Source organism: Nansenia antarctica, assembly GCF_963989245.1.
Source record: "Nansenia antarctica genome assembly, chromosome: 18".
Classification (NCBI taxonomy): domain Eukaryota; kingdom Metazoa; phylum Chordata; class Actinopteri; order Argentiniformes; family Microstomatidae; genus Nansenia; species Nansenia antarctica.
The window spans coordinates 5,306,031-5,332,782 of record NC_137691.1 but is presented as its reverse complement, the minus strand read 5'-3'; the positions used below and the strand labels follow the sequence as shown (position 1 = coordinate 5,332,782).

At 46.8% G+C, this 26,752-nt stretch overlaps 1 protein-coding gene across 1 annotated transcript in view; it reads right to left on the bottom strand.

The window, feature by feature from the left end:
* Nucleotides 1-24,573, bottom strand: part of esyt1b (extended synaptotagmin-like protein 1b) — a gene marked incomplete at its 5' end in the record, with an annotated part of 35,378 nt that extends 10,805 nt beyond the window's left edge. Inside the window, 27 exons of the mRNA XM_080548531.1 lie at nt 2,218-2,368; nt 2,869-2,993; nt 3,461-3,607; nt 3,727-3,813; nt 4,236-4,307; nt 4,806-4,901; nt 5,076-5,165; nt 5,380-5,428; nt 7,451-7,536; nt 8,728-8,904; nt 9,026-9,139; nt 10,420-10,569; nt 10,742-10,828; nt 11,666-11,737; nt 14,563-14,664; nt 16,073-16,162; nt 16,294-16,342; nt 17,699-17,781; nt 18,140-18,316; nt 18,813-18,933; nt 19,214-19,269; nt 19,513-19,602; nt 19,953-20,025; nt 20,212-20,285; nt 20,572-20,706; nt 22,746-22,787; nt 24,190-24,573. Coding sequence (XP_080404657.1) covers nt 2,218-2,368; nt 2,869-2,993; nt 3,461-3,607; nt 3,727-3,813; nt 4,236-4,307; nt 4,806-4,901; nt 5,076-5,165; nt 5,380-5,428; nt 7,451-7,536; nt 8,728-8,904; nt 9,026-9,139; nt 10,420-10,569; nt 10,742-10,828; nt 11,666-11,737; nt 14,563-14,664; nt 16,073-16,162; nt 16,294-16,342; nt 17,699-17,781; nt 18,140-18,316; nt 18,813-18,933; nt 19,214-19,269; nt 19,513-19,602; nt 19,953-20,025; nt 20,212-20,285; nt 20,572-20,706; nt 22,746-22,787; nt 24,190-24,573 — 2,979 coding nt within the window. The remainder of the gene's footprint in view (nt 1-2,217; nt 2,369-2,868; nt 2,994-3,460; nt 3,608-3,726; nt 3,814-4,235; nt 4,308-4,805; nt 4,902-5,075; nt 5,166-5,379; nt 5,429-7,450; nt 7,537-8,727; nt 8,905-9,025; nt 9,140-10,419; nt 10,570-10,741; nt 10,829-11,665; nt 11,738-14,562; nt 14,665-16,072; nt 16,163-16,293; nt 16,343-17,698; nt 17,782-18,139; nt 18,317-18,812; nt 18,934-19,213; nt 19,270-19,512; nt 19,603-19,952; nt 20,026-20,211; nt 20,286-20,571; nt 20,707-22,745; nt 22,788-24,189) is intronic.
* Between the last annotated feature and the right edge of the window lie 2,179 nt (nt 24,574-26,752).

Here is a 26,752-nt window from a genome sequence, read left to right as displayed (position 1 = left end):
CATCAGTCTCTGGTGCAAGCTGCCCACTGGGGACTGGGATCGAAACCCGGTCTCGCCAGACCCGGATATGGCCGGGGCCCACGGGGAGCAGCATATTGGACGGCCGCTCCCGAGGGTGGTATAGGCTATTTCCGGATAAGGATCCGTCGCGCAACACCGCCCCCCGTCTGGTGCCGGAATAACAGTGTTGGGCTCGAGGGGCCGGTAGCTAGTCTATCGGCTCTCTCATCTGGGCTGCCGGCCACGGGGTGCGCGTGCGGCCGATCCTACGCAATAGGCGACAGGGGATAATTGGACACTAGGTTGGGTATAATTGGATACTAAATTGGGTGAAAAAGGGATAAAATCAAAATACATTTATAAAAAAAAATAAAGTGAAAGTTTTCATAAATAAAACATAAAAAAAACAACAACAGGACGTTACCGTCGATCAGCGTCGCTAAGGATACGGGCTAACAGTGAGAAATAATACATGTAGAGATGGAAAATGTCGCATGACGACGAGAGGGAACAGTGAACAAAGCAGGGGAAAGGATGAAGGTAAAGAGGGAAGGAATGACACAATGAGAGAACGTTCCGTCAGCGTACTGACCAGATCCAGTCTGTCCGGTTCTGACACGGTCGGGACCCACTCCAGTACCATGTGAACGTCGCCTGACTTGACATCGTTCAGAGTGTACCACTGCGACAGAGTAATATACAGATTAGGGCATTTCACAGCAACTACACGAAAACATATATATATACAGTACCAGTTTCAATTCAATTGAATGGGAAAGTGTGTCCAAACGTTTGACTGGTACTGTATACATCACGCATTACTTCAGGAGAGGGACACATGCCTAACCCTTACCGACTCTGTATACTGGGCGTGCATGATATCGCTCATGGTGACCTTAAACCTGTAGAAAAACAAGGAACAAGTTAAACACTCTGACGGTAGAACACCCAGACTAAGGCATCGATATGATGATGAACTAGAACACCACGACAGGACTGCAGGAAGTGGCTCTCACCGGCCCAGGAAGTCATCCCTGTCCAGGTCTTTGTCGTACAGCTCCACCTGCACCTCCTGTCCTGGCTGGGGCCTCAGAACCACCTGGGGGGAGGCAGCACGTTTACATGCAGGCCGTTTGGCGGACGCCTTTACCCAAAGAGACTTACAACCAATACATTTGTCTAAGTAAGTGAATCATCTGTCCATCAGTCATCGCAAGAAATGTATGCGAGTAATCTATGATAGTAGTCTATGCTAGTAGTCTATGCTAGTAGTCTACGCTAGTAATTTTTGCTAGTAATATTTGCTAGTAGTCTATGCTAGTAATCTATGCCAGTAATCTATGCTAGTAATCTATGCTAGTAATCTATGATAGTACTCTATGCTAGTAGTCTATGCCAGTAATCTATGCTAGTAATCTATGCTAGTAATCTATGCCAGTAATCTATGCTAGTAATCTACGCTAGTAATCTTTGTTAGTAATCTTTGCTAGTAATCTATGCTAGTAATCTATGCTAGTAATCTATGCTAGTAATCTTTGCTAGTAAGTAGGAAGAATTGGAGGAAAAAAAGAGCTGCTATCTGTAGCCAGTGAAGGATGCAAAGGGAGTGACATGAGAGAATTTGCACAAACTCTCTTAATACTCCTAATAGTCAGAGGCAGACTCAATACAACACAGACCTCTTGCACACAAATACCCTTCTGGCGAAACAAATATATTTAACATTTGCGACAACACACAACTGCAACACAACAACAGACGACAGTCTCCTCCCTACCTCATACATCTCGTTCCAGATGGGGTTGAGGTTCTCCTTGATCACATGACTCTTAAATTTGGAGTCCCCGATGTTGATCAAGACGTAGGGGTCACTCTTGCCCTTCACCAACATCTTGTTGTCCTTGGCGACCAGGTTCTGGGCCTCCAGCAGGTGGATTCTCAGCATCCCCTACGGAACCAACAATAGTGATAACAACAAGACTGCGCACACACACACACACACACACACACACACATACACACCTCACCTCAGTACCGACACACACACTCACTCTCACACTCACACTCACACTCACACTCACACTCACACTCACTCTCACTCTCACTCTCGCTCTCACTCTCGCTCTCACCCCCACCCTCACCCTCACCCTCACCCTCACCCTCACCCTCACCCCCACCCCCACCCTCACCCTCACACACACAAACAGCATATCTCACCTCAGTACCGAAGCTGGGGTCCGGGCTGGAGTGTGGGGGTCGTGTAACCTGAGGGGTGGGGGCCTCTTGCACCTTCTCAGGGACCACCTCAGGTACAGAGACGGGGGGGGAGGAGGAGACCGGAGCTACAGGAGTGTCCACTGAACTAGACCTAGAGTGTCGATAGCCGAGGGGAGAGAAAATAGATGCGTCGATCATACATAATATATAATGTTTTATTTGCCATGCAATCAACTTGTCAATCGATTGTTGGAATGTGGTATTTGTTTGCTCTAGGCACAGGGTCGGCCATGGTCGGCACCCCTGGAGCAATTAGGGGTTAAGTGCCTTGCTCAAGGGCACATGCAGCTCCCTCCTGAGGCAGGGATCGAACCAGAGCCCTTTCCGATTGCTAGCCAGCCTCTCTAACCACTAGGCTACCGCCACCTCCCCATACGATGATGTGACGGTGAGTGTCTGGTAGATGACAGTGTATCTATCTACACGCGCGCACACACACACACACACACACACACACACACACAGACAGACACAGACACAGACACAGACACAGACACAGACACAGACACAGACACAGACACAGACACAGACACAGACACAGACACACACACACACACAGCGTGTCCAGGTGTGTTGGTGTAGGTGTCTCACCTCTGGGCCGTGTCTCTCTCCCGGGGGTGTTCAGTGGTGGAGGAGGCGGAGGAGGCGGAGCTGACAGCAGCTGTGGGCGGGGCTGCCTTATCCACCTCACTCTGGCACATCTTGGGGGTCAGCAGCTGTGGTGCACGCATACATGGAATAGCTTTATAACCTCATAATAACAATGCTATCAGCCAACATCACAAGGGGCCCTACTTAAGAATATCACGTTATAGTGATATTATTATTATTATTATGCAGGGAATGGAGGGAAACTTTCAAAAGTGATTCCTATTAAGTGAGAGAGTGCTTTTGTGTGTGTGTGTGTCTGTGTGTGTGTGTATGTGTCTGTGTGTGTGTGTGTGTCTGTGCGTGTGTGTCTGTGTGTCTGTATGTGTCTGTGTGTGTCTCTGTGTCTGTGTGTGTGTGTGTGTGTGTGTGTGTGTGTGTGTGTCTGTGTGTGTAGTGTGTCTGTGTGTCTGTGTGTGTGTGTGTGTGTGTGTGTGTGTGCGTGTGTCTGTGTGTGTGTCTGTGTGTGTGTCTGTGTGTGTGTGCGTGTGTCTGTGTGTGTGTCTGTGTGTGTGTGTGTGTGTGTCTCTCCCACCTTGAGCTCAGCCCTCAGTAGGATCTGACTGTCAGGTGAGGCTCCATCCAGACTCAGCCACTGGTCCAGGACCAGACGTGGTTCTGACAGCAGCTCTCTGACTGGTACCACCAGGGACCCGATGGGCAAATTCCAGGAGTGAGACAGCTGGAGTAAGAGAGAGAAGGAAGGATGGACGGATAGATAGATAGATAGATAGATACATAGATAAGACGTATGGTCCGCAGGTTTCACGTGTGTTTTCGAACATCTAAAACCAAACTCACCTTCACAATCAACATCTCTTCTCTGGGGTCACGAACCAGGAAGTGGTAAGCCTCGTCCCAGTGAGGTGAGACAGAGCGGTCACACACCTTCAGAGAGGGGGAGGAGACATTACAGCCAACATAACGCATAACAGATCCATTTGTCTAAGTAAGTGAATCATCTATCCACCACCAGTCACTGCAGGAAAAAGTCATCTATGCTCAGGCCAGGGGCCACTGGCAGTCGTCGTGCTAAAAGAAGGATTTTCTTTTGAATTATGACACAGGAGAAACAGTACAGGGGGGTAGTAGATGTCTCAGGAGAAACAGTACAGGGGTTAGTAGATGTCGTGTAGCCTGAAGAGATGGGTCATGCACATGCAGACATGACACGTGAGAGGTCAGTGATAAAGTCAAAATCAGTGTCCATGATGAATATGTAGGACAATGTTTGGTGTCAAGTCTCATGCACGAGGGCTGGCAGGTACCGACCGGTCCGATCGTTTACAGGGAACTCTTCAGTGACTCACCGTGGTTTTCTGGGAGGTTTTCCCAAGGACAAGCTCCACTCCCACCTTTGGCTCCTTGCCGCTCTTCTTCAGCTTCAAACACAGAAGAACGAACAGACATTGAGAACACACAACCCACTCACAGCGATGGGAACACCAATAAACACCCGCTAGTACTGCCTCTGTCCTAGTGGGTAGTGAGTCGGACTGGTGATCAGAAGAAGATCATGAGTTCAAATTGCCGCCTGGGAACACCACCACTAGTGTGCCCTTGAGTAAGGCACTTAGCCCTGAGTTACTCCAGGGAGAGACTGTCCCTGTAATGTCTCATTGTAAGTCGCTTTGGATAACAGCGACTGCTAAATGGTTACTTAAAATGCTTAAAAAATAAAGAAAACCACAACAGATAACATTGTTGTCAACACACATCCGGAGCCACAGCCTCAGAAATGTCAACGTTGAAGAACCAAAGCCCAAAGAACTTCACTCTTGTGTCCTTGTACTTCTACTGTACGGTAAGATGTAATAAAAAAAAACGATTCTGATTCTGATCCTGATTCTGTCAGGAGGGCGGGAGGTTCAGAGACTCACTGGCAGGCCGTCGGCTCTCTCCACGTACACGAACAGCAGGCCCACGGAGGGGACGGCCTTGTTCTGGTAGGACTCCCTGGAGTGGAACTTCTGGACCTGAAGACACACAGAAACCAGTCAGACCGGTCCCGTCGCGCCAGGTGAAGTACGTTTATATTTACATCAGCCGGACACTATTTGGCAGGCGGACATAATCTGGCGTGACACTACCACACGATACACCGTAGTCTTCTGACACTCAAGACTCTGGTTCTGGAGAACCGTACTGACCTGGTCCAGCCTGTCCGGTTCTGACGCGGTGGACACCCACTCCAGTACCAGGTGAACGCGGCCAGACTTGACGTCATTCAGAGTGTACCACTGTGAAACAAGCAAGACACAGTAACACCACAGTTAACAACAACAAGGGTAACAATCAGACGTTATTCATGAATAAATGTTAAGTTTTACAAATGAGGGGTAATTCGTTGATTAAGTGAAATCATTGGTTTGGCCAGAAGACAGCACTGGACAGTGACAGTCTCAAGGATGTAGTAGATGGTTGTCATAGTGACTCATGCCGGGCAGGTCGAACCTGGTCAGTGTACTGAGACGAGATGATGTCCTTCAGACTGATCTTCAACCTGTAACGTCACAACACACAAGTGAAAATGAGATCAGAACCCAAAACAACTTCCCAAACACCATAGCTTTGGTTCAATCCCTTCATTCATCCTCCAATTTCTAACCTCAGTGTTCCTACAAGTTTCAACGAGTCAAATGTAAGACCTTTTTAGACCTTTTTTTTTAGACCTCTTTGAATAGAATTTTAGACCTATTGGTGACACCATATGATAGCTTTTTGTCATCCTCGAGGTGATGAAATGAGGGATTTCACTGCCATACAGACAAAAAAGGAAGCGCATTTCTTTGGTTCCAGCTTGATTAATTTCCGCGTAAATAGATGTGGTCGGACTGATTTCCTTGCAGGATCTCATTTTTAAGACCTAGCACCTAATTTTTAGACCGAATAACTGAAATTTGAGACCTTTTTAGGCCTTGTAAATTGGAATGGTGGATTTTAGACTTTAAGGCTTTTTAAGACCAGCGCGGGAACCCTGCCAAACAACAGCACCATAACTTTGGTTCAATCCCTTCATATGTCCTCCAATTTCTACCCTCCACCAGCCTCTGGTGGAAGATCTCCAGGGACCCGACCCACCCTGGGCACGTACACTTTGTCAAGCTGCCCTCGAACAGGAGGTACAGGACCCCGGCCGCTAAGACAAACAGACTGAAGGACAGCTTCTACCACAGGGCCGTCCAGGCCCTGAACACAGCAAAGACCTAGGTTCTGGGCCCAGGACAGTCCGGACGGATTGTATGGCAGCTAGTGCTGAGGCACAAACATGTACATTTTCAAGCCTGCAAACTGTGACACTTTAAAAAAATGTGAAAAAATACTCTTTGTGCAATATGACAACCCTAGTTGACTATCTGTGCAGTATAGTACAGTGGATTGTGTACATAGCCTTTATTGATGTAAACCAGCTCCTTACCTTCTTGTGATTTTATGCATCTATGCTTTTTCAAAAAAAAAAAAAAAAATCCTTTCCTAACACCAGGGGAGCCACCTTCTATGGTTATTATTACAGTAGTTGAGCTTAGAATGATAAGGTTCTATCTCCGTTTAGGGCAGTTCAGAGATATTGAGCGTCAAAGTTTTTACATTCCATTATGTTTTGTGAGATGGAACCTTTGTATTTTATGAATTACTAACTAAGAAATGTCAACATTTTAAAAATAACACAACACAGGCATTAATAAACACCTAATGGATCAGATTATGTAAAAAACTCAAAATGGAGATAGAACCTTATAATTCTGACGTCACGAGTAGTTGAAGTATACTGTTCTATGGTTATTACAGTAGTTGGATCCCTGAGCAACAACACCAAAAAAGCTGTGGTGGAAGTTGCCGGTTTCCTCCACTAGGGGGCGCAAAGACTCCACCCACATCTGGTCCGGCTCCAAGCTCTGCTGTTCACTCCCAGAAAACACACTGTACCAGGGATGGAACGACGCATCGCGAGACAGTTAATTATCGACACAAATAATATGGGACGATTCAAACCGGTGAGATTAAAAAGGAATCGCGATGCTTTTTTTGAACAGCAGAGGGCGTGATCTACTTTTGACTTTGCTTTCGTTTTTTTTTAATAAAAAATAAAAAAAGGAAATATGCATTCATTTGATTGATTGATTGAAAACTTTATAAGAAGATTTGCAGAAGTAGGTACATGAAAGTACATATTACATACAAGGTCAACTAACAGGATAAAAACCCAAGAAAGCCACTGGCTTATTTCAATTGGGGTCCTTGATTGGGGTCCTTCATTGCATAGTTTATGTTTTGCAGTTATATCCTAGCTCAGAAATAAAGAGAGATTCTTTAAGAAAAGAACAGTTTAAGAACAGTATTTTGTAGTTTTTGTCTGAGAAATAAATAAAATATATACTTTTTCAGAATTTGTCAGAATTTGTCTGCAATCTCATTTTGTAAAAAGGAAATGGTGAAAAAAAAATATCGTGAACCCAGTATGGAGAATTCTATCGTATTGTGAGTGTATCGTTACATCCCTGTACTGTACTGTACTGTAGTTTACCTGCCCATGAAGTCATCCTTCATGTCCATGTCCTTGTCCAGCAGCTGGAGCTGCAGCTCCTGTCCATGCAGCTGGGTCAGCACCACCTGGAACAGAACCAAACAAACACTTTCACACTATTTCATACTTTCATACTATTATGAAACTCCAACTCCCTACCCTACCCTCAACCCCCCCCCCCCCCTCCCCCCACATGCACAAGCACACACACACAAGCACACACACACAACTCCAGAGGATCACAACGGAAATAACTCCTAGGATTTTAGGAGGGCTTTTCCTCGACAGCCCATGGAAGTGTAGGACATATGGCATTGATAAAACCTTTTTATGTACATTTCATGATTGTCAAATAAAAACGAACTAACTAACTACAAAGGTCATATTCAGTACAGTACATCTACAGTATACCGGGTAGTCACAGCTTATTCAATTACAACGAGTTACTTTGTTCCTACAGTGGATAGCAGAAGTAATCCCATGATTGCTTTACAGTGGCATAACTGCAAACAACGGTTGTATTCATGGCTGTTTTGTTGATGTTCTCGGAGTTGAAATGGAAAAACAATAGCATTAAGATAAGCTATTTCACGGTTGACCTAATTGACTTATCTAAGATGGTAAACAGATCTTAGCGGCCAGTACAACCATCGCCACATATGATTTGATTTGATTTATTAGGATATCCATTAGCTGATGCAAAGCACCAGCTAATCTTCCTGGGGTCCACATAGAACATATACAAGAAATAATCATAAAAACATAAAGAACACTGTCGTGGATTTAATTATAAGGGCACTTATAAAGCACAAAGAGCTGTAAATCAACTGTCTCCAAAGAGGCGTTTCATTAAGCAAAGTCACGTGAGGGCAGAGAGAAAGTAGCAGACAAAAAGCAAGACGCCAAAAAGCCAAAAGCCCCCAGCATTGGGCGGGACTCATATTTATAGAACTGTCCTTGGTCACGAGGGCATTATTCTTGGGAAACAATCATATTATACAAATCTGTGATTGCACAAGTTATGGGCCGTGTCCATAGTCAGAATTATTCACTGCGTCACAGATCTTGGCCCATCCCTTACAGGAAGGAAATGGGCCTTCCTTGAGTGCTAGATTCACCGAACCGTAGAGAGACTTCAATTCTCAGTATAAAACGATATAAAACCACAACAACACAAAGACGAATGACATCAAGGTAACATCACCGAACATATGACGAAGGAGAAAAACATCAACACACACACAAAAAGAAAGAAAAGTCAGAGTCATCCCAGTTACCTCATACATCTCGTTCCAGGTGGGGTTCAGGTTGGTCTTGATGACCTGACTGGTGAAGGTCATGCCCCCGATGTTGATGACGGCGTAGGGGTCACTCTTGCCCTTCACCATGCCCCCCATCATGTTGTCCTTGGGGACGAGATTCTGCCCCGCGAGCAGGTGGATCCTCAACACCCCCTAAAAGACCAAAACAAACCAGCAGCCTTGTACGGTCATGGCATTACGTTTCATTTCGAATCATTGATCGAGTTCTCCATGTGCAAACAAGGTATGCGATGACAGGTATGACGTGCTTTACCTCAGTGGCAAAGCTGGGGTCAGGGTTGGTCTGGTGGGGCCGCGTCTTAGAGACGGCGGCTGAGAGGCTCGACGCTTCTGAGGAGAGAACGCTCTCCTCATCTAACCACAACACCTTGAGAGGGAGGGAGGGAGGGAGGGAGGGGGGAGGGGGGGAGAGAGAGAGAGAGGGAGAGAGAGAGACATAAGGCTCCATTGTGTGTGAAACAGTATGTGTGTATAAGTCATATAAGAGAGAGGGGGAGCAGTCACGCATGAGAGGTAATCAGGGTTCCCACACCTTCTGAAACATCAAATTCAAGCACCTTTCAAGCACCTTTCAAGGACTTTCAAGACTCAATTCCCTCAAATTCAAGGACCCAACACGGCATAGTTTGACGAGCTAAGTAAAAAATGTTTGAATATATATATTTTTTTAGAGAGACAGAGAGAGAGGGGAATTCAAGCACTTTCAATGACCCATGTCTATTTTCAAAAACGTTTAAGACCATGATTTATTTTTCTCAAATTCACAAACTTTCAAGGATTTCAAGGAACCCTGGACAATAATTATCAGTGGAGGCTCCTCCATAGAGGTGGAGGAGGCCTGGCCTCCCCAATAATTTGAGAGAAGAGAGAGAGATTTAAAAAAGCAATAATTATATTTTTTATCAGACACACAACATACAATTCAGAACAATACTTCATCCATTTCTAATATTAATGTTATCCTGCAGAACAGCACTCATACACGCGTGTGGCGGAAAAAGGTACTACACGGAGGCCAGGCCTCCTGTCGGAAAGTGGTTTCTCATAGAAGTCAATGTAATGCAATTTTTTTCATGGCAATATGTGATTGGCCAAATCACTGAAAATGGGTGGGCACAGGAGGCCTGGCCTCCGTGTAGTACCTTTTTCCGCCACACGCGTATGAGTGCTGTTTTGCAGGATAAATATTAGAAATGGATGAAGTATTGTTCTGAATTGTATGTTGTGTGTCTGATTGACATAGTGTTTGAGTGCTTTTGACATGTCATTGATTGTATGTAGTATGTTGTGGTGAATGTTGTGAGCCTGAGCAGAAGGGACAATAGCTGCTGCAGGCGGACCAGAGATTCATGCCAATTGTTTTGTTTATTTGATGACCCATTGTGCAGGCAATAAAAGCTGCTTCATCCACCATCCTGAGAGTGTCCCAATCCCTTCAGTACTGCCAAACACTAATTAATAATTTTTAACAAAGACAGATAAGAAGAACAGGGAACATTCCATCGCGAGTGAAGCGAGCAAGCGGGAAAAAAATTGGCCTCCTCAATTCTGGAAGTCACCAGCCTCCACTGATAATTAAAGAATAAGAACGGGCATGCGTAGTGACCCGAACAGTCTTTTCGTTTCCTGCGGGGAAACCGTGCTTACCCTGAGTACTGCGTTGATGTACACGCGGCTGGCCGGCCCAGACTTGTCTAGCTGGAACCACTGGTCCAGAGACAGACCGGGACTGGACAGCAGCTTGGACAGAGGGATGGACAGGCTCCCCAGGGTCTTCACGCGATCGTTGTCCTTCACCTGAGAGGGAACACGGGGTGCGGAGAGAAGGACACAGAGAGGAGAGAGAAGGAGACCTCTTTAAAAAGACCTCTGTGAGGGAAAACACTGATCGTATCTTAACAGCATCCTCCATACACACGCGGCACGCGTCCGTGTTACGTTTGGAGATTTCTCTCTGAGACGACGTTACCTCGATGTCTATGTCCTGTTTGCAGGGATCCTGTATGAAGAAGGTGAAGGCGTCCTCCCATTCGGGGTTGATGGTCGAATAACATACCTGACGGGTCCATGACGAGAGAGAGAGAGAGAGAGAGAGAGAGAGAGAGAGAGAGAGAGAGACAGAGAGAGAGACACACAGAGACAGAGAGAGAGAGAGACAGAGAGAGGGAGAGAGACAGAGACAGAGACAGAGACAGAGACAGAGACAGAGACAGAGAGAGAGACAGAGACAAACAGAGAGAGAGAGAGAGAGAGAGAGAGAGAGAGAAAGAGACAGAGACAGAAAGAGAGAAAGAGAGAAAGAGAGAGATATGAGTTAACACTCCCTGCAGGTCCTAATACGAGGCAGACATTTCGACTCGAGTGGAGAAGATAATGACATAATGTGTAAAAGCGACTGACATTCAAGACCATGTCTCTAGTTTGTTGTCAGGCTTGAGGCCTAAAGAAGCTTGTTATGAAGCTTGTGTTTGTTCAGGCAAATCACTAAGTCGTCTCAGCTGTCCTGAGAGTGTGAAGTGGGGGTTTGACAGAACAGAGATATTCAATGCTAGTGATCTGTATGATGATCTATAATATAATAATAATAATAATAATAATAATAATAATAATAATAATAATAATAATGAAATCAACTTGTCTCTCAGGAATTTGGTATATTACGCTCTAGGCAAGGCTTAGGGGTTCAGTGCCTTGCTCAAGGACACCTCGACACATGGCGATCCGGGGTTCGAACCGCCGAGCTGCCGAGGTTACGATCATTAGACGCCGGCTCTACCTAACATATGCCATTTAGCCGACGCCTTTATCCAAAACGACTTCCATCGCAGTGAGTGCATACATACATTTCACATCATATATGGTCCCAGCAGGACCCCAGCAGTGTCAGTCTTACCCTACTTTCTCGTGTGATGTCCTGCACAGACAACAGCACCATGGGACTAGGCTCTGTGTTGCCCTTCTTCATCTGAAACACACACAAGTGCATACACACATGGACCTGTTACACACTAAACACACACTAAACACTAAAGCACAGCTTTAAAGTATTGCAGTGCCAGTAAAGTTGAGTGCCAAACCGTTTTTTTAGGAAGTACAGAAACAGACCACAATCACTGCACAATGCACAATCACCAGTAGTGTCAAGTTTCAAGTTTCATTCAGATTGCTTTCCACTCCAGAGAGTTCTGCCCTCTCTCACTTCCATTTGTGGACCGAAAAATAAACGGAGAGATGCAAGCAACAATGCAGAAACTCTCTGTAATGAGCCATTTGAGCAGTTGTTGTTGTTGTGAATTGACCAGGAGTAGAGTAGGGGTTGGATATCATTAATGTATCTGTTGCAATGTACCCTTTATTTAGTATGTGTATATATGAGCTCAATATGCGCTATTTTACTCGATATGCGCGAGAAACTAAATGTTGAAATAGCAGTAATACCACGTTCATTGATAAACTGACATAAGGGATGGAAAGGGAAAGGGGGGATGGCAGTTTTAGAAGGGGGATGATTTTGACCGTTTTTATTTCAGGGGGGATGCCATGCCCCCTCATCCCCCCTCAACTCGAGTGCTGTTATAAAATTATTTTATAATGGGGATGATTTTGACTGTTTTTATTTCAGGGGGGATGCTAGCTCAGCAGAACCATAGACAGAATTAGAATCAGAATCAGAATTCTTTCTATTGCCAAGTATATTCACACATACAGGAAACTGGCTCGGTGTGGTTGGTGCGGAGGACATAAAGATACAAACAACAATATAATCATCATTTTAAAAAGAACTATGTAATAAACAACACTATATAAACAAAAATAGTTTAAAAAGACAATGACAGAAAGGGGCAGTAGAGCAATAATTACGTAGGCTGTAAATCAGAGTATGTATACAACTAATATAGATTGCATTGTCAGTTGTGTGTGCGTCTGGGTTTCCGTTAACCGGCAATTGCCGGTCTTTGTCCGGTAAAATTTGGTGAAGTCCGACAAATTGAAAAGTCGTCGGACATATTGTCCGGTGAAAATAATTCCCTTTGAATACAATTCGCTAAAGCTGGCTGGGTGCGTTCGTAAACACGCTCTGGAAATCCGATCAGCATTCGCGGAACGCCTCTCGTCCAATCGAACGACTCGGTCGCTCTGTGACATCGAAGCCAGCGTGCGCTCCGGCGCTCTCAGAGCGTGTTTACGAACGCACCCCTAGAAGTTTCCAGCCAGCTAGCTGAAGCTGCTACACACACCAGAGCCATGGCGACCGAACGGCAAGTTAAACAACATACTATAAAAGTGACATTGTTTTACTCATTACTCATACGTTTGTTGTCATTCGGCGGTGCTAATAGTCGCTTTCTTTTTTAATTTATTTAATTTATTTTATTTTAGCAGTTTCCCCGAAAGTTAAGTGTTTGTTTTTATATCACTATTTGCACTTCTGGTTAGATGCTAAACTGCATTTTGTTGTCTGGTACTTGTACTCTGCAATGACAATAAAGTTGAATCTCACCTAATCTAATCTAATCTAATCTAAAATAATCTAAAATAATCCCATCACTATTACTCCCTATTTTCATCAGTGTTTCAATCCTTGAATCTGTGATGGAAATCAAGCAAAGCCACTTCAAGTCTCCCCACCACTGACAGCGCTGGGTGTGCCTTTCCTTACACTCTCGGTTATTCCCTGTGGATTTAAAAAAACGGTGTTTTGGTTTCTATAATGTGGTCTATTCTCAGTGTTGACGAGCAACTCAGGGGGCTTTGAGATGGCTAACAGCTAATTAAAGGAGTAATTCCACTCAAAAGGGTAGAAGTAAGCTGACTGTCTGTCTGTCTGTCTGTCTGTCTATCTGTCTGTCTGTCTGTCTGCCTGTCTGTCTGTCTGTCTGTCTGTCTGTCTCTCTGTCAGTGTGCTGGACTACCTATGACTTCCATGGTACCTGGGAACGCGTTGTCGGAGAGAAACGCCCTCTGTACAAAGGACCTACTGACCAAAATCCCTGTTCCCCGTAGCCTACATGCTTGCACTGTTACTGTTCAATAAAATGTTATACATCTAGACATTGTGGTATTTCTTTATATACGTATCCCAGACTGCCTATCAATTGTTTCTCAATAAACAGTTATGTTCTTCCCATTGTCATACTCCCGAGCTAAACGAAATGCCTTCCCAACCAGCGAGACTTATAGAAATGACGTTGTTTTATTGATTTAAAAAAAAAAAAAGGGTAAAACTGTAAAGAGAAAATAGAAAACTCACATTAATCCCAAACAATTTAACAAACTTCAGTTAACGTAATGTGGAGTCCGTTCATTGATCGATGCTGTCTGTTCAGTTCCCAGTGAGGCGCCCGTTCAGCGCTGGACCCGTTCAGCGCTGGATTTGACGCATGGCATAGCGCGCATGCGTCAAATCATGTTATATTATTATATATTATATAGCTCGCATCTAATCGTATCGGATGAGAAATAGACATTAAATGGCATATATAGGCCGCTACACAACAGTAATCACCGCGACAAACATTAGATTTGGAGGAAAAAAAAATATGATTTTGGAAAAAAAAAAAATATATATATTTTAATATGATGACCGGAATATATCACGTTTGTCCGGTAAATCGAATTCTTCCCGGACACGATGTCCGACGGCAAATTTTTCTAACGGAAACCCTGGTGTGCGTGTGCGTGTGCGTGTGCGTGTGTGTGTGTGTGTGTGTGTGTGTGTGTGTGTGTACAGGAAGCCAGCTTCGGGCTGAGAGGAGGGGGGGGGGGGAGAGGAGGGGAGGCATGACTCACAGGCAGAGCTTCAGCCTTGTCCAGATAAACAGCCAAGATGGCCGCCGAGGGGGGGTCCGCACCCTTACTGGACACGGTCACGCCCTTGTTCCTCTGAAGAACCTGCGGGGGAGGAGTGGAGAAGCTCTCGCTGTATCGGGTTGTTTTATATTAGCACATTCTTTCATCACGGCTCACTGCCAGTGTACACAGCAAACACTGCTGTCGGGTATGGAGCTCTCTTTGATATATCGTGACATTAGAATTATAAGGTTCTATCTCCATTTTTGTCAAAATTGAGTTTTTTACATAATCTGATCCATTAGGTGTTTATTAATGCCTGTGTGATGTTCTTTTTTAAATGATTGATGTTCAAATGTTTTTGTTAGTAATTCATCAAATACAAAGGTTCCGTCTCACAAAACATAATGGAATGTAAAAACTTTGACGCTCAATATCTCTGAACTACCCTAAACGGAGATAGAACCTTATAATTCTAAGCTCACGATATACATGTGAATCATTAGCTGATAGGCTGGAGTGTGGAGGTGAGGGTAAGGGGGAGGTGAGGGTAAGGAGGAGGAGGTGGGGGTGAGGGGGAGGTGAGGGTGAGGAGGAGGTGAGGGTGAGGAGGAGGTGAGGGTGAGGAGGAGGTGAGGGTGAGGGGGAGGTGAGGGTGAGGAGGAGGTGAGGGGGAGGAGGAGGTGAGGGTGAGGAGGAGGAGGTGAGGATGAGGGGGAGGTGAGGGGGAGGAGGAGGTGAGGGTGAGGGGGAGGTGAGGGTGAGGAGGAGGAGGTGAGGATGAGGAGGAGGTGAGGGTGAGGAGGAGGTGAGGATGAGGGGGAGGTGAGGGTGAGGAGGAGGTGAGGGTAAGGGGGAGGTGAGGGAGAGGAGGAGGTGAGGGTGAGGAAGATGTGAGGGTGAGGAGGAGGTGAGGGTGAGGAGGAGGTGAGGGTGAGGAGGAGGTGAGGGTGAGGAGGAGGTGAGGGTGAGGAGGAGGTGAGGGTAAGGGGGAGGTGAGGGAGAGGAGGAGGTGAGGATGAGGGGGAGGTGAGGGGGAGGAGGAGGTGAGGGTGAGGAGGAGGAGGTGAGGATGAGGGGGAGGTGAGGGGGAGGAGGAGGTGAGGGGGAGGAGGAGGTGAGGGTGAGGGGGAGGTGAGGGTGAGGAGGAGGTGAGGGTGAGGAGGAGGTGAGGAGGAGGAGGAGGTGAGGGTCAGGAGGAGGTGAGGGTGAGGAGGAGGTGAGGGTGAGGGGGAGGTGAGGGTGAGGAGGAGGTAAGGGTGAGGAGGTGGAGGAGGTGAGGAGGAGGTGAGGGTGAGGAGGAGGTGAGGGGGAGGAGGAGGTGAGGGAGAGGAGGAGGTGAGGGTGAGGAGGAGGTGAGGGTGAGGAGGAGGTGAGGGAGAGGAGGAGGTGAGGGTGAGGAGGAGGTGAGGGTGAGGAGGAGGTGAGGGTGAGGAGGAGGTGAGGGTGAGGAGGAGGGAGGAGGAGGAGGAGGTGAGGGTGAGGAGGAGGTGAGGGTGAGGACACAGACCTGCTCCAGTCGGTCCGTGTTGGGCAGCAAAGCCAGCCACTCCAGTTTGAGATGGACCCGTCCTGAGGGCGTGTCTTTCAGAGTGAACCACTGAGGAAACACACAGCACGGACACACAGTCACAACAATGACATCCTGTGCAGGAATGATGATGATCTTGATGTGATCTTTTTTTTTTTTTTTTTAGGTCATGGGGTCCTCGGATGTTTAGAATGACTCACTTCATCAACCACTTTGGACTTCTTCACTATACCCAAATCCAATTTGGTCCTAGGGAGAGGATAGAGAGAGAGAGAGAGAGAGGGAGAGAGGGAGAGAGGGAGAGGCACAGAGAGAGAGAGAGAAAGAGAGAGAGAGAAAGGGGGAGAGCGAGAGAGAGAGAGAAAAAGGCAGAAATAGCGAGAGTGAGAGAGACAGACAGAAAGACAGAAAGAGAGAGAGTGAGAGAGACAGACAGACAGAAAGAGACAGACAGAAAAAGAGAGAGTGAGAGAGACAGACAGACAGAAAGAGACAGACAGAAAAAGACAGAAAGAGAAAGGGAGAGAGAGAGAGAGAGAGAGAGAGAGAGAGAGAGAAGAGAGAGAGAGAGAGAGAGAGAGAGAGAGAGAGAGAGAGAGAGAGAGAGAGAGAGAGAGAGAGAGAAAAAGAGAGAGGTGAGATAACGATCAAACTGAGAAACGGGCGGAAACTGAGATCCTGTAGTAAAAAGAGACCCGGTACCACACCTCAACCTCTATAGAGGTGGCTGCTCCGCCCATGTTGACCCTGTGACAGGTCTATGAGAGGTGACAGGTTCTATGAGAGGTGACAGGTTCTATGAGAGGTGACAGGTTCTATGACAGGTGACAGGTTCTATGAGAGGTGACAGGTTCTATGAGAGGTGACAGGTTCTAAGAGAGGTGACAGGTTCTATGAGAGGTGACAGGTCCTATGAGAGGTGACAGGTCCTATGAGAGGTGACAGGTTCTATGAGAGGTGACAGGTTCTATGAGAGGTGACAGGTTCTATGAGAGATGACAGGTCCTATGAGAGGCGACAGGTTCTATGAGAGGTGACAGGTTCTATGAGAGGCGACAGGTTCTATGAGAGGTGACAGGTCTATGACAGGTGACAGGCCTATGAGAGGTGACAGGTTCTATGACAGGTGACAGGTTCTATGACAGGTGACAGGTTCTATGAGAGGTGACAGGTTCTATGAGAGGTGACAGGTTCTAAGAGAGGTGACAGGTTCTAAGAGAGGTGACAGGTTCTATGAGAGGTGACAGGTTCTATGAGAGGCGACAGGTTCTATGAGAGGTGACAGGTTCTATGAGAGGTGACAGGTTCTATGAGAGGTGACAGGTCTATGTGAGAGGTGACAGGTCTACGAGAGGTGACAGGTTCTATGACAGGTGACAGGTCTATGAGAGGTGACAGGTCTATGACAGGTGACAGGTTCTAAGAGAGGTGACAGGTTCTATGAGAGGTGACAGGTTCTATGACAGGTGACAGGTTCTATGAGAGGTGACAGGTCTATGACAGGCGACAGGTTCTATGAGAGGTGACATGTCTATGGAAGGTGAGAGGTGAGAGGTGACATTATGACACATGGTACAGGAACAACAGAGACACGTGGAGATGTACCTGCCCAGGAAGTCATCCTGGTCGGTGTCTTTGTCATAAACCTCCACCTCCAACTCCTGACCAGGCACTTCATGGACTATGACCTGACACACACACACACACACACACACACACACACACACACACAGGGCCATGAGCACTGACACACACAGGCGGGGACACACAGTGTGGAGACGACAACAACAACAACAACAACAACAACAACACCACCAACACGTATGAGTGTGGCCATTGATTGGCGAGTACACAGACAGGACAGTGTGGTAATGCTTAATGGTTAATGCACCAACACAATGGCCCCCTAATAAGACGTATCCCTGTCCCCCCCCCCCCCCCCCCCTTGTACCCACCTCATACATCTCATCTCCCCCCCCCCCCCCCCCCCCACCGCCCCGTACCTACCTCATACATCTCACCCCCCCCCCACCGCCCCGTACCTACCTCATACATCTCCCCCCACTTGGGGCAGACGGTGTTGTTCACATGGTGGGAGGTGAAGGTCTGAGGCCCCACCCTCAGGATGGCGTAGGGGTCCGACATGCCGGCGATCACCCCCTTGATGTAGTTATCCTTGGCTGCCAGGCCGTCAGCCTCAATGAGGTGGATACGCACCACACCCTGGGGGAGGGAGGGAGGGGAGAGAGGGAGGGGGGAGAGGGGAGAGAAGGAGGGGGGAGAGGGGAGAGAAGGATGGGGGGAGGGGGAAGAGAGAGGGAGGGGGGAGAGAGAAGGAGGGAGAGAGAGAGAGAGAGAAGGAGGGGGGAGAGGGGAGAGAAGGAGGGGGGAGGGGGGAGAGAGAAGGAGGGGGGAGGGGGGAGAGAGAAGGAGGGGGGGGGAGGGGAGGGAGGGAGAGAGGAAGAGAGAGAGGGAGGGGGGAGAGAGAGAGAGAAGGAGGGAGGGAGGGAGAAAGGGAGGGGGGAGAGAGAGAGAGACATAAAGCTCCATTGTGTGTAAAACAGTATGTGTGTATAAGTCAATAGCCAATACTGTATGTTCGTCAGTTGTTTGTGTTTGAGATCATGAGTGTGTGCATGGTGATTGTGTGTGTGTGTGCGCTTGGGGAGTGAGTGTGTGTGAATGCGGAGTGTGTGTGTGTGTGTGTGTGTGGTCCCACCCTGGGTAGAGGAGAGCGCAGCTGGGACACGTGCAGGTCTGGTACCAGAGGGACAGTCAGGCGGTTGGGCAGGACCAGGAAGGAGGCGATGGCGTCCATTATCATGGAGTCAGACATCACACTGAGAGAGGGAGGAGAGGGGAGAGAGGAGAGAGGAAAGGAGGGTAGAGGAGAGGGGAGAAAAGAGAGAGGAGAGAGGAGAGAGGAAAGGAGGGTAGAGGAGAGGGGAGAGAGGAGAGGGGAGAGAGGAGAGAGGGGAAAAGAAAGAGGAGAGAGGAGAGAGGAGGGGAAATTATTATTATTATTATTGTGTTATATAAGTGTTATACACGTACGTATGTTACATGTACTACTGCCCCCATGATGGAGCGCTAGTAACAGACAGAGACGGCTCTACTCACTTCAGGCCAGGAATGTCTAACAAGTTGGTCAGTCCTGTCCAGTTGATGTCCAGTTTCTATCAGACAGGATTTTTTTGGGGGGGGAGGGGGGAGGCAAAGCAGGGGTACAAAAGTCGAGTCTTAGGACATGATATTATGAGGAGGATCACATGACACAACGTTTATTGACACACTAACAGTGGACGTATGGAAGAGGGGAAGGAGTGGGAGACGGTAGAGTCTGGGAGGACTAGGGCCATGACGGGAGAGAAGGAGGGATGAACACAAGGGTGTGCGGAGGACAGGAAAGAGCTACACACCGGCCGGCGGATGAAGAACATGGTGACCGCGCCCACGATGGGCACATCTCCAATCAGAGGCTCCAGAATCACCCGCATCATCCCATGCAGCTGGACGGAGAGAGGAGAGAGCAGGACTGCATGACCAACACTGAAGCAATGAGCTACCATGACTGAAATAATGAACTAAACTGACGGAAATATTGACCGAAACTGACTGAAATATTAAGCTAAACTGACTGAAATATTGACCCAAACAGACTGAAATATTGAGCTAAACTGACGGAAATATTGAGCTAAACTGACTAAAATGATGAACTAACCTGACTGAAACAATGAGCTAAACTGTAACCTCTTTCTCTCTCACACACTCCACAGTGAATGGTCCTTTTGTCTCGCCCTTTTACACAACATCCCACAGCCTTATCTGGCACGCTCTCCTCTCTTCGGACAAAACATACCTGTATTCCTTTGACTCCTGCTTTGCAGAAATACCTCTTCACCTCCACGTCGATCTCTACATTGCCCACATAGCTGCATGGGAAAAGGAAAGGAGAAATGTTACCGACCGACTGTCTCTCTCTCTCTGAGCAGTGGAAATCAACTTCAACGACCAAGTGTGTGTGTGTTTTTCAGTTTTGGAGGCGTGAGGAAGAGAGTGCAAAACACTGAGACCCAGAGGAATGTTACAACATGACAGGGTGAAAGGTGAAAGGTCACCTGATGTACAGATCCAGCAGGACTTGTCCTTGGTCGTTCTCTGTGTGCGCTTTGACCCCGACGACCTTCATGGCCTACAGAGCGCACACAGACAGACAGACAGACATAGTCAGACAGACAGACAGACATAGACAGACAGACAGACAGACATAGTCAGACAGACACAGTCAGACAGACACATAGTCAGACAGACAGACACAGACAGACACAGACAGACACACACACACACACACACACACACACACACACACACACACACACACACACACACACACCACGGTGGAGTAAATATGAAGAAGACAGAGCACTACCGACTACACAGATGGGTGAGGATGGGGCGTGTCGTGTCGAAGGCCTCACCTTGTCCCCAAAGTCCACCTTGGTGAAGCTGAGGGTCTGGAGGTGGGAGCTGGAGGTCCTGATGGAGGGGGCGATGGTCTCCACCAGGAGCTTCTCCAGGTACTGGCCCACGAACGGCCACACCTGCTGCAGCACCTGGGGGGGACAGGAGAGGGGGGGCGGGAACCGTGATGGCTACAGTCTGGTGTAGTCTCACATACAGGTGCAACTCAAAAAATTTGAATATCGTGCAAAAGTTCATTTATTTCAGTAATTCAACTTAAAGGGTTAAACGTAGATATTATATAGACTCATTACATGCAAAGCGAGATATTTAAAGCCTTTATTTGTTATAAATGTGATGATTATGGCTTACAGCTTATGAAAACCCCAAATTAAATATCTCCGAAATGTTTAATATTACATGAAATCAATAAGAAATGGATTTTAAATACAGAAATGTCAGCCCTCTGAAAAGTATAATCATGCATATGTACAATGCAATGAGTCTATATAATATTTAAGTTTAACCCTTTAAGTTGAATTACTGAAATGAATGAACTTTTGCACGATATTAAAAACATTTGAGTTGCACCTGTAGCACACTCATGAGTGCTTCGCTTTCTCACTTGTGAAAAGCACCCTTGCTGTGTTGAGAGAGACCTCAGTCTGTGTGACAAACACGTTTCACAGCGGTTCAAACAAGTAAGGGAAACTCAAAGATGTCAGCGAGGCAAAATAAATCAATAAAGAAGCTCCTACTGTAAACACAGTTTATACAGAGTTAATAGAATAATATATGTATATTGTATATGCCACATAGCGGATGCTTTTACCCCAAGCGACTTACATTGCGATGAGTTCATATACATTGTTCAGTATCTGTGGTCCCAGCGGGAATCGAACCCACAACCTAAGTGTTGTTGCTGGCACAGTGTATACTCAACTACCAACTGAGCCACAGTTGTATGTATGGTGAGTGAAAAGGCACTAGGGTGTGTGCATATCAGTTAACTTCAGCTGTTTTAGTCTGCAACACACACACACACACACACACACACACACACACACACACACACACACACACACACACACAGCTGTCTTTCCCATGATGAGAGCCACATACAGTAGATGTGACATACATGCTTAAGATTCATGGGGACCCATTGCTCATGCATCTGTTTACACTATGCAGCCACTGTTTACACAATACGGTTACTGTAGAAACCCATTTGATCTCGGGGGGGGGGGTTCGTGTGTTGTCTAAAAGCAGAACAAGTCGGCCCTGCTGCAGTGGGCACGCACAGCCGTCGTGTGTGTGAGAGAGAGAGAGAGAGAGAGAGAGAGAGAGAGAGAGAGAGAGAGAGAGAGAGAGAAACCACAGCCTAGGCCAAGTCTGGCAAATCTAGAGAGTGAGTCATCAGCAGCAGCAGCAGCTAGCTCCTCACAGCCGTCAAGCCTAGACGACATTAGAGTCTGCTGACTCCCCTCCCCGCCTCCCCCCCTCCCCTTCCAGGAACATGAACTCAAATCCCGGCTTTGTTAAAAGATCGCAGCATTCCAACCTCGTGTTCCACCCTACTGAAGCCTGATATCATAATTTCAGTCTCGGGCCGGCCGAGGGCCGTTCGTATCTATTCTAGGAACACAGGCCTGGCTTGACAGGGCTGCTGGAAGAGGGAGGGGGGGGGATGACGAGTGACGACTATTGTTGCGTTTTGATTGGATTTCGAGGGGTTGGGCCTTGCCCCTCCCCCTTCCTGTGAGTCAGACTGGGGCTCTACTGTGGAAAGGTTGACGGAGTGGGCCTGGCTCTGGGCCTGCTGCTGCTGCTGCTGCTGCTGGGGCCGGAGGAGAGGCTGGAGTCAGGCTGGAGCCCAGACACGGAGGCTACCCCAGCGGAGGAGGAGGAGGAGGAAGAGAAGGAGGAGGAGGAGGAGGAGAAGGGGTCTGAGGCTCTTATCTGACGACACGACCGGTCGGCCATCTCCCCACACACCACACCGCACCAAGCATCCGTCAACGCGACAGCTGGGACTCAGGGGATAGGCATGTGTGTTTACTGCGGGGGTAACGGGAGGGTGATAAATAGGGTTTTTACGCTTTAATGGGGGGAGCAGCCGTGCGTAGGGGGGGGGGGGGGGGGGGGAGGATGTCCGAAAGGAAAAGCAAAGCAGGGTGAGGCAGGGCAGTACCTTATTCAGCCATTCCACCTTCTCCACATCTGGGAAGTTGACCTGCGAGGAATGAGAAAATAGATCAGCTGCAAATCGTACCAGAGAGACGCTCACTCATCACACTCCTACAGCCTATAGCTAGCTCAGCTGTAACTAACTCGCTATAACTAACTATAGCTATAATATAACTAACTATAGCTATAACTGTTTTCCAGCGTGTCTGGCTGTAGGCTTGGTCCTACGCCACACAACTGTCCGTCCCGTAACAGTTTCCGTTTCAGTGCCAAGCGGAAACTGTTGACCATTAGCAGGGGCGGGATGTAAGTGGATATGGCAGAGAGGCAGTTTTGGCACTTTCCAAAAATCCATTGGATGATGTCAACCGCTCACGTTCTGCTCGGAACACACTCAACAACAGACCCGGTTTGAGCCAAAGGTTTTTGCACGCTTGTGATCAGTGAGAACAGTTTGGCTTGTATTGGGGCCTTATCTATTAGGCTAGGGGTGCATTCCATCTCTCTCAGTCACGTCCCATACCCTTCTTATTGCCCAGGAAATAGATATGGAGAATTGCCTTATATAGATATATAGCAGCAGGAGAGGCTGACAAATGAATAAGAGAGAGGAAGGGAAATAGATAGAGATAGAGAGAGACTCAGAGAGAGAGAGAGACAGAGAGAGAGAGAACTAAATCAGTGTATCCCAAAGTCCACTAAGGGCTTTTATACAGAGCTTTAGTAGCATAGTCAATATGAACTGTAGGCATTTGAGTGTCACCTTACAGGGATCTATAGATGTGAGGATCAAATATGCACTCTGCTCGGAAGACATCGGTCAGATACACAGCCAGGCCAGCCACACAAATGTGATCCAAGCCAGTGAATTTTGTCGTGCAGATACCATGTCATGATTGTGTTATTATTATATTGCACAATTGAAATTAGACCTACTATAATTGCCTAAATCATAATTAATGGTGAGCAGAAAAATATTTCATATTTTTTCAGGTGCAACCTGATTGCGCATCTCTTTAGAGCAATATAACAGACTGCAGGTGGGGTGGGTGTTACAAGATTGTAGGATCTTGTAACACCCAACATCTTGCAGGATCTGGTTGACCTCATGTGACCTGATGAAGGGGGTTTTCTCTGCTTAGTGATTTCAGGTGTAGCAACTTTCAAATACTCATGTCGTCTTCAATTTGTTTCCGATTTCAATGTATGATGCATCATTTGAAAGCTTACAATCTGTAGTTTAAGCACATGTAAAAAACAGGGAAATGGTTTCGCCTACAGGTAGCCCTTTTCATTGTCAGTTGTCACATATGATGAGGTCAACCAGATCCTGCAAGATGTTGGGTGTTACAAGATCCTACAGTCTTATTAAGTCTTAGTATTGTTGACACCCTATCAAGACCGACACACTGCCCCCCTCATGCACATCTGATGTTGTCCCTCCTTACCCAAGCGGGGAGATCTCTTTTACTCTTGAACACGTTCATGGATGTAGTGTATTCTCGTTCGTGGTCGATCAAGTGGATGGCGGACCTTAGGCGCGCCTCCTTGGCCTCCCGGGAGTGCTTCCATCCCGTGTAAACCATCAGCCCGAACACCAACAGGCTGGTGCTGACCCGGTAGTACCCGGCCAGGTACACGGGCAGCAAGGCGCCGAGACACTTCCCGAAGGTCCAGAGGACGGACATGGCGTCGACCCCCTTGGCTTGCGGGAGGGGGGTCTCTGTTTCGGTCTCGGCGCAGTTCGACGCATTCTTGCATTCATTCTCGGACTGGGCCGAGCTTGGATGCGCCTGGTCCTGTTTGGACCCACTCGATTCCTCTCTCTGCATCGTGGCAGACAGTCAAGTCCCCTTGTGGAAGAAATCCCAGTCCCAAGTCGTCAGAAGAATTCTTCTAGCCCACTTCAGAGACGGAAAACCAAACCCCCCTTATACCAAACGAACTCAGGAAAGTCGTTTTAGTAAGTGCAGGCTATAATAACAGGGTCGGGTGCGCGTTTTTACGCTGACTTATCCATCCGATCTGTTAGTTCGTGTCGGGGTAGGGTAGTGCTCAAGTTTGTAAAGAAAAAGAAAAAAGGGTGGCATCGCATAGAAACAATTAATTAACTATATCTATATTTTCACCCGAAAAAGTTCGGTTAGGTTCCCTGCGCTGAAAAACGTTCGCAGCTTCCCCCCCCATGCGTTCCGTGTGGAAAAGTAAATTGTTGTGCCGTGTTTGGACACTGCGCCGTTAGGGGAACTAAAACACGCCCAGCTGAGAGAAAAGACGCATCTCATCTTAGGCTTGTTGACTCATTCCTTGCAGTAGTCGATTGGCAACCTGAACTACTGCTACATAAGACTAAAAGTCAGTGTTTGACTACACTAAGTGAGCTTAGAATGATAAGGTTCTATCTCCGTTTAGAATGAGTAGGTTCTATCTCCGTTTAGAATGAGAAGGTTCTATCTCCGTTTAGAATGAGAAGGTTCTATCTCCGTTTAGAATGAGAAGGTTCTATCTCCGTTTAGAATGAGAAGGTTCTATCTCCGTTTAGAATGATAAGGTTCTATCTCCGTTTAGAATGAGAAGGTTCTATCTCCGTTTAGAATGAGAAGGTTCTATCTCCGTTTAGAATGAGAAGGTTCTATCTCCGTTTAGAATGAGAAGGTTCTATCTCCGTTTAGAATGATAAGGTTCTATCTCCGTTTAGGGCAGTTCAGAGATATTGAGCGTCAACGTTTTTACATTCCATTATGTTTTGTGAGATGGAACCTTTGTATTTTATTAATTACTAACTCAAAAATGTCAACATTTTAATAAATAACACCACACGGGCATTAATAAACACCTAATGTATCAGATTATGTAAAAAAAAACTAAATTTTGACAAAAATGGAGATAGAACCTTATAATTCTAACGTCACGACTAGTCTACCGACTCTACCATGGCATTATATTAAGCATTCTTGGTTGAAGAAACGTCAGTTAAAAAATTCCACCCACCCACAATCATCTGTTCTATCTAGAGACTGACAGGGACAGATGTGTGTGTGTGTGTGTGTGTGTATGTGTGTGTGTGGGGGGGGGGATACATCAAAGCCCCTAAAGGAGACATGCACATACTCAAATAATAGTCGATGCGAGATGCAGGCGGCATATTTTTTTTTCCATAACGAATTGTGCTACAATCACTTGCCTATGTTGGCTAATCCGGCATCATCCTCCCACACAAAGCCCCATGCGCTTAAAGTTTATTTTAAATCTGCAGAGTGCGCATTCTGTACCCTGTGTGTACTATCTATGCTCCAGAACCAAAGTCAATATACCCTGTGTGCTATGGTACAGCACCAAAGCTCAGGTTTTTCATTTGTTTACCCTGCCACGTGGATTAGTTCACCTGTAAAATGCAGACAGTGATCTTACTGTGTTTACACATGGTGTTTCCATGTAGACAAAAGCAAATGCAGCAGTGCTGGACATTTCTTTGGATGTTCAGTTGTTAAAAAAACAAAAAGAAACTATTCCCAGTCCTATCCTATCCCCAGTTGGTAAACACACAGCTGTAACGGATGTCTCCATGCGGCGACAATGGTTATACACTTCACTTAGTTCAAGATTCACTTACCTTGGTATCACAGAGTCGTGGAGTATGAGGGTTCACAGTTAACTCTGGGATTATTATACCTAGGGCAAAACACCGACGCATCAAACAATGCATTTGACAAAATGGGACATAACACAATCGATACACAATCATTTCTTTGATGTAAAAAACAAAACAGAGCTTCATTTTGACGTGGTTGTTATTCTCATTAATGACACAAGAGCAAACCACAAAGATATAACATAAAGGATTGAACTAACATAGTCAAACTCTCCTGGCAATCTCAAGATATGTCAGGCCTTACTCAAAATGTTTCACAGCACTAGGAATATCCTCCTGACACATTTTCAAAGTCTGTCACCATTTTCAGCGCCTGCGTTTCAAGGAGTCCTTATGGCACACAGACCTTTAACGAGGTC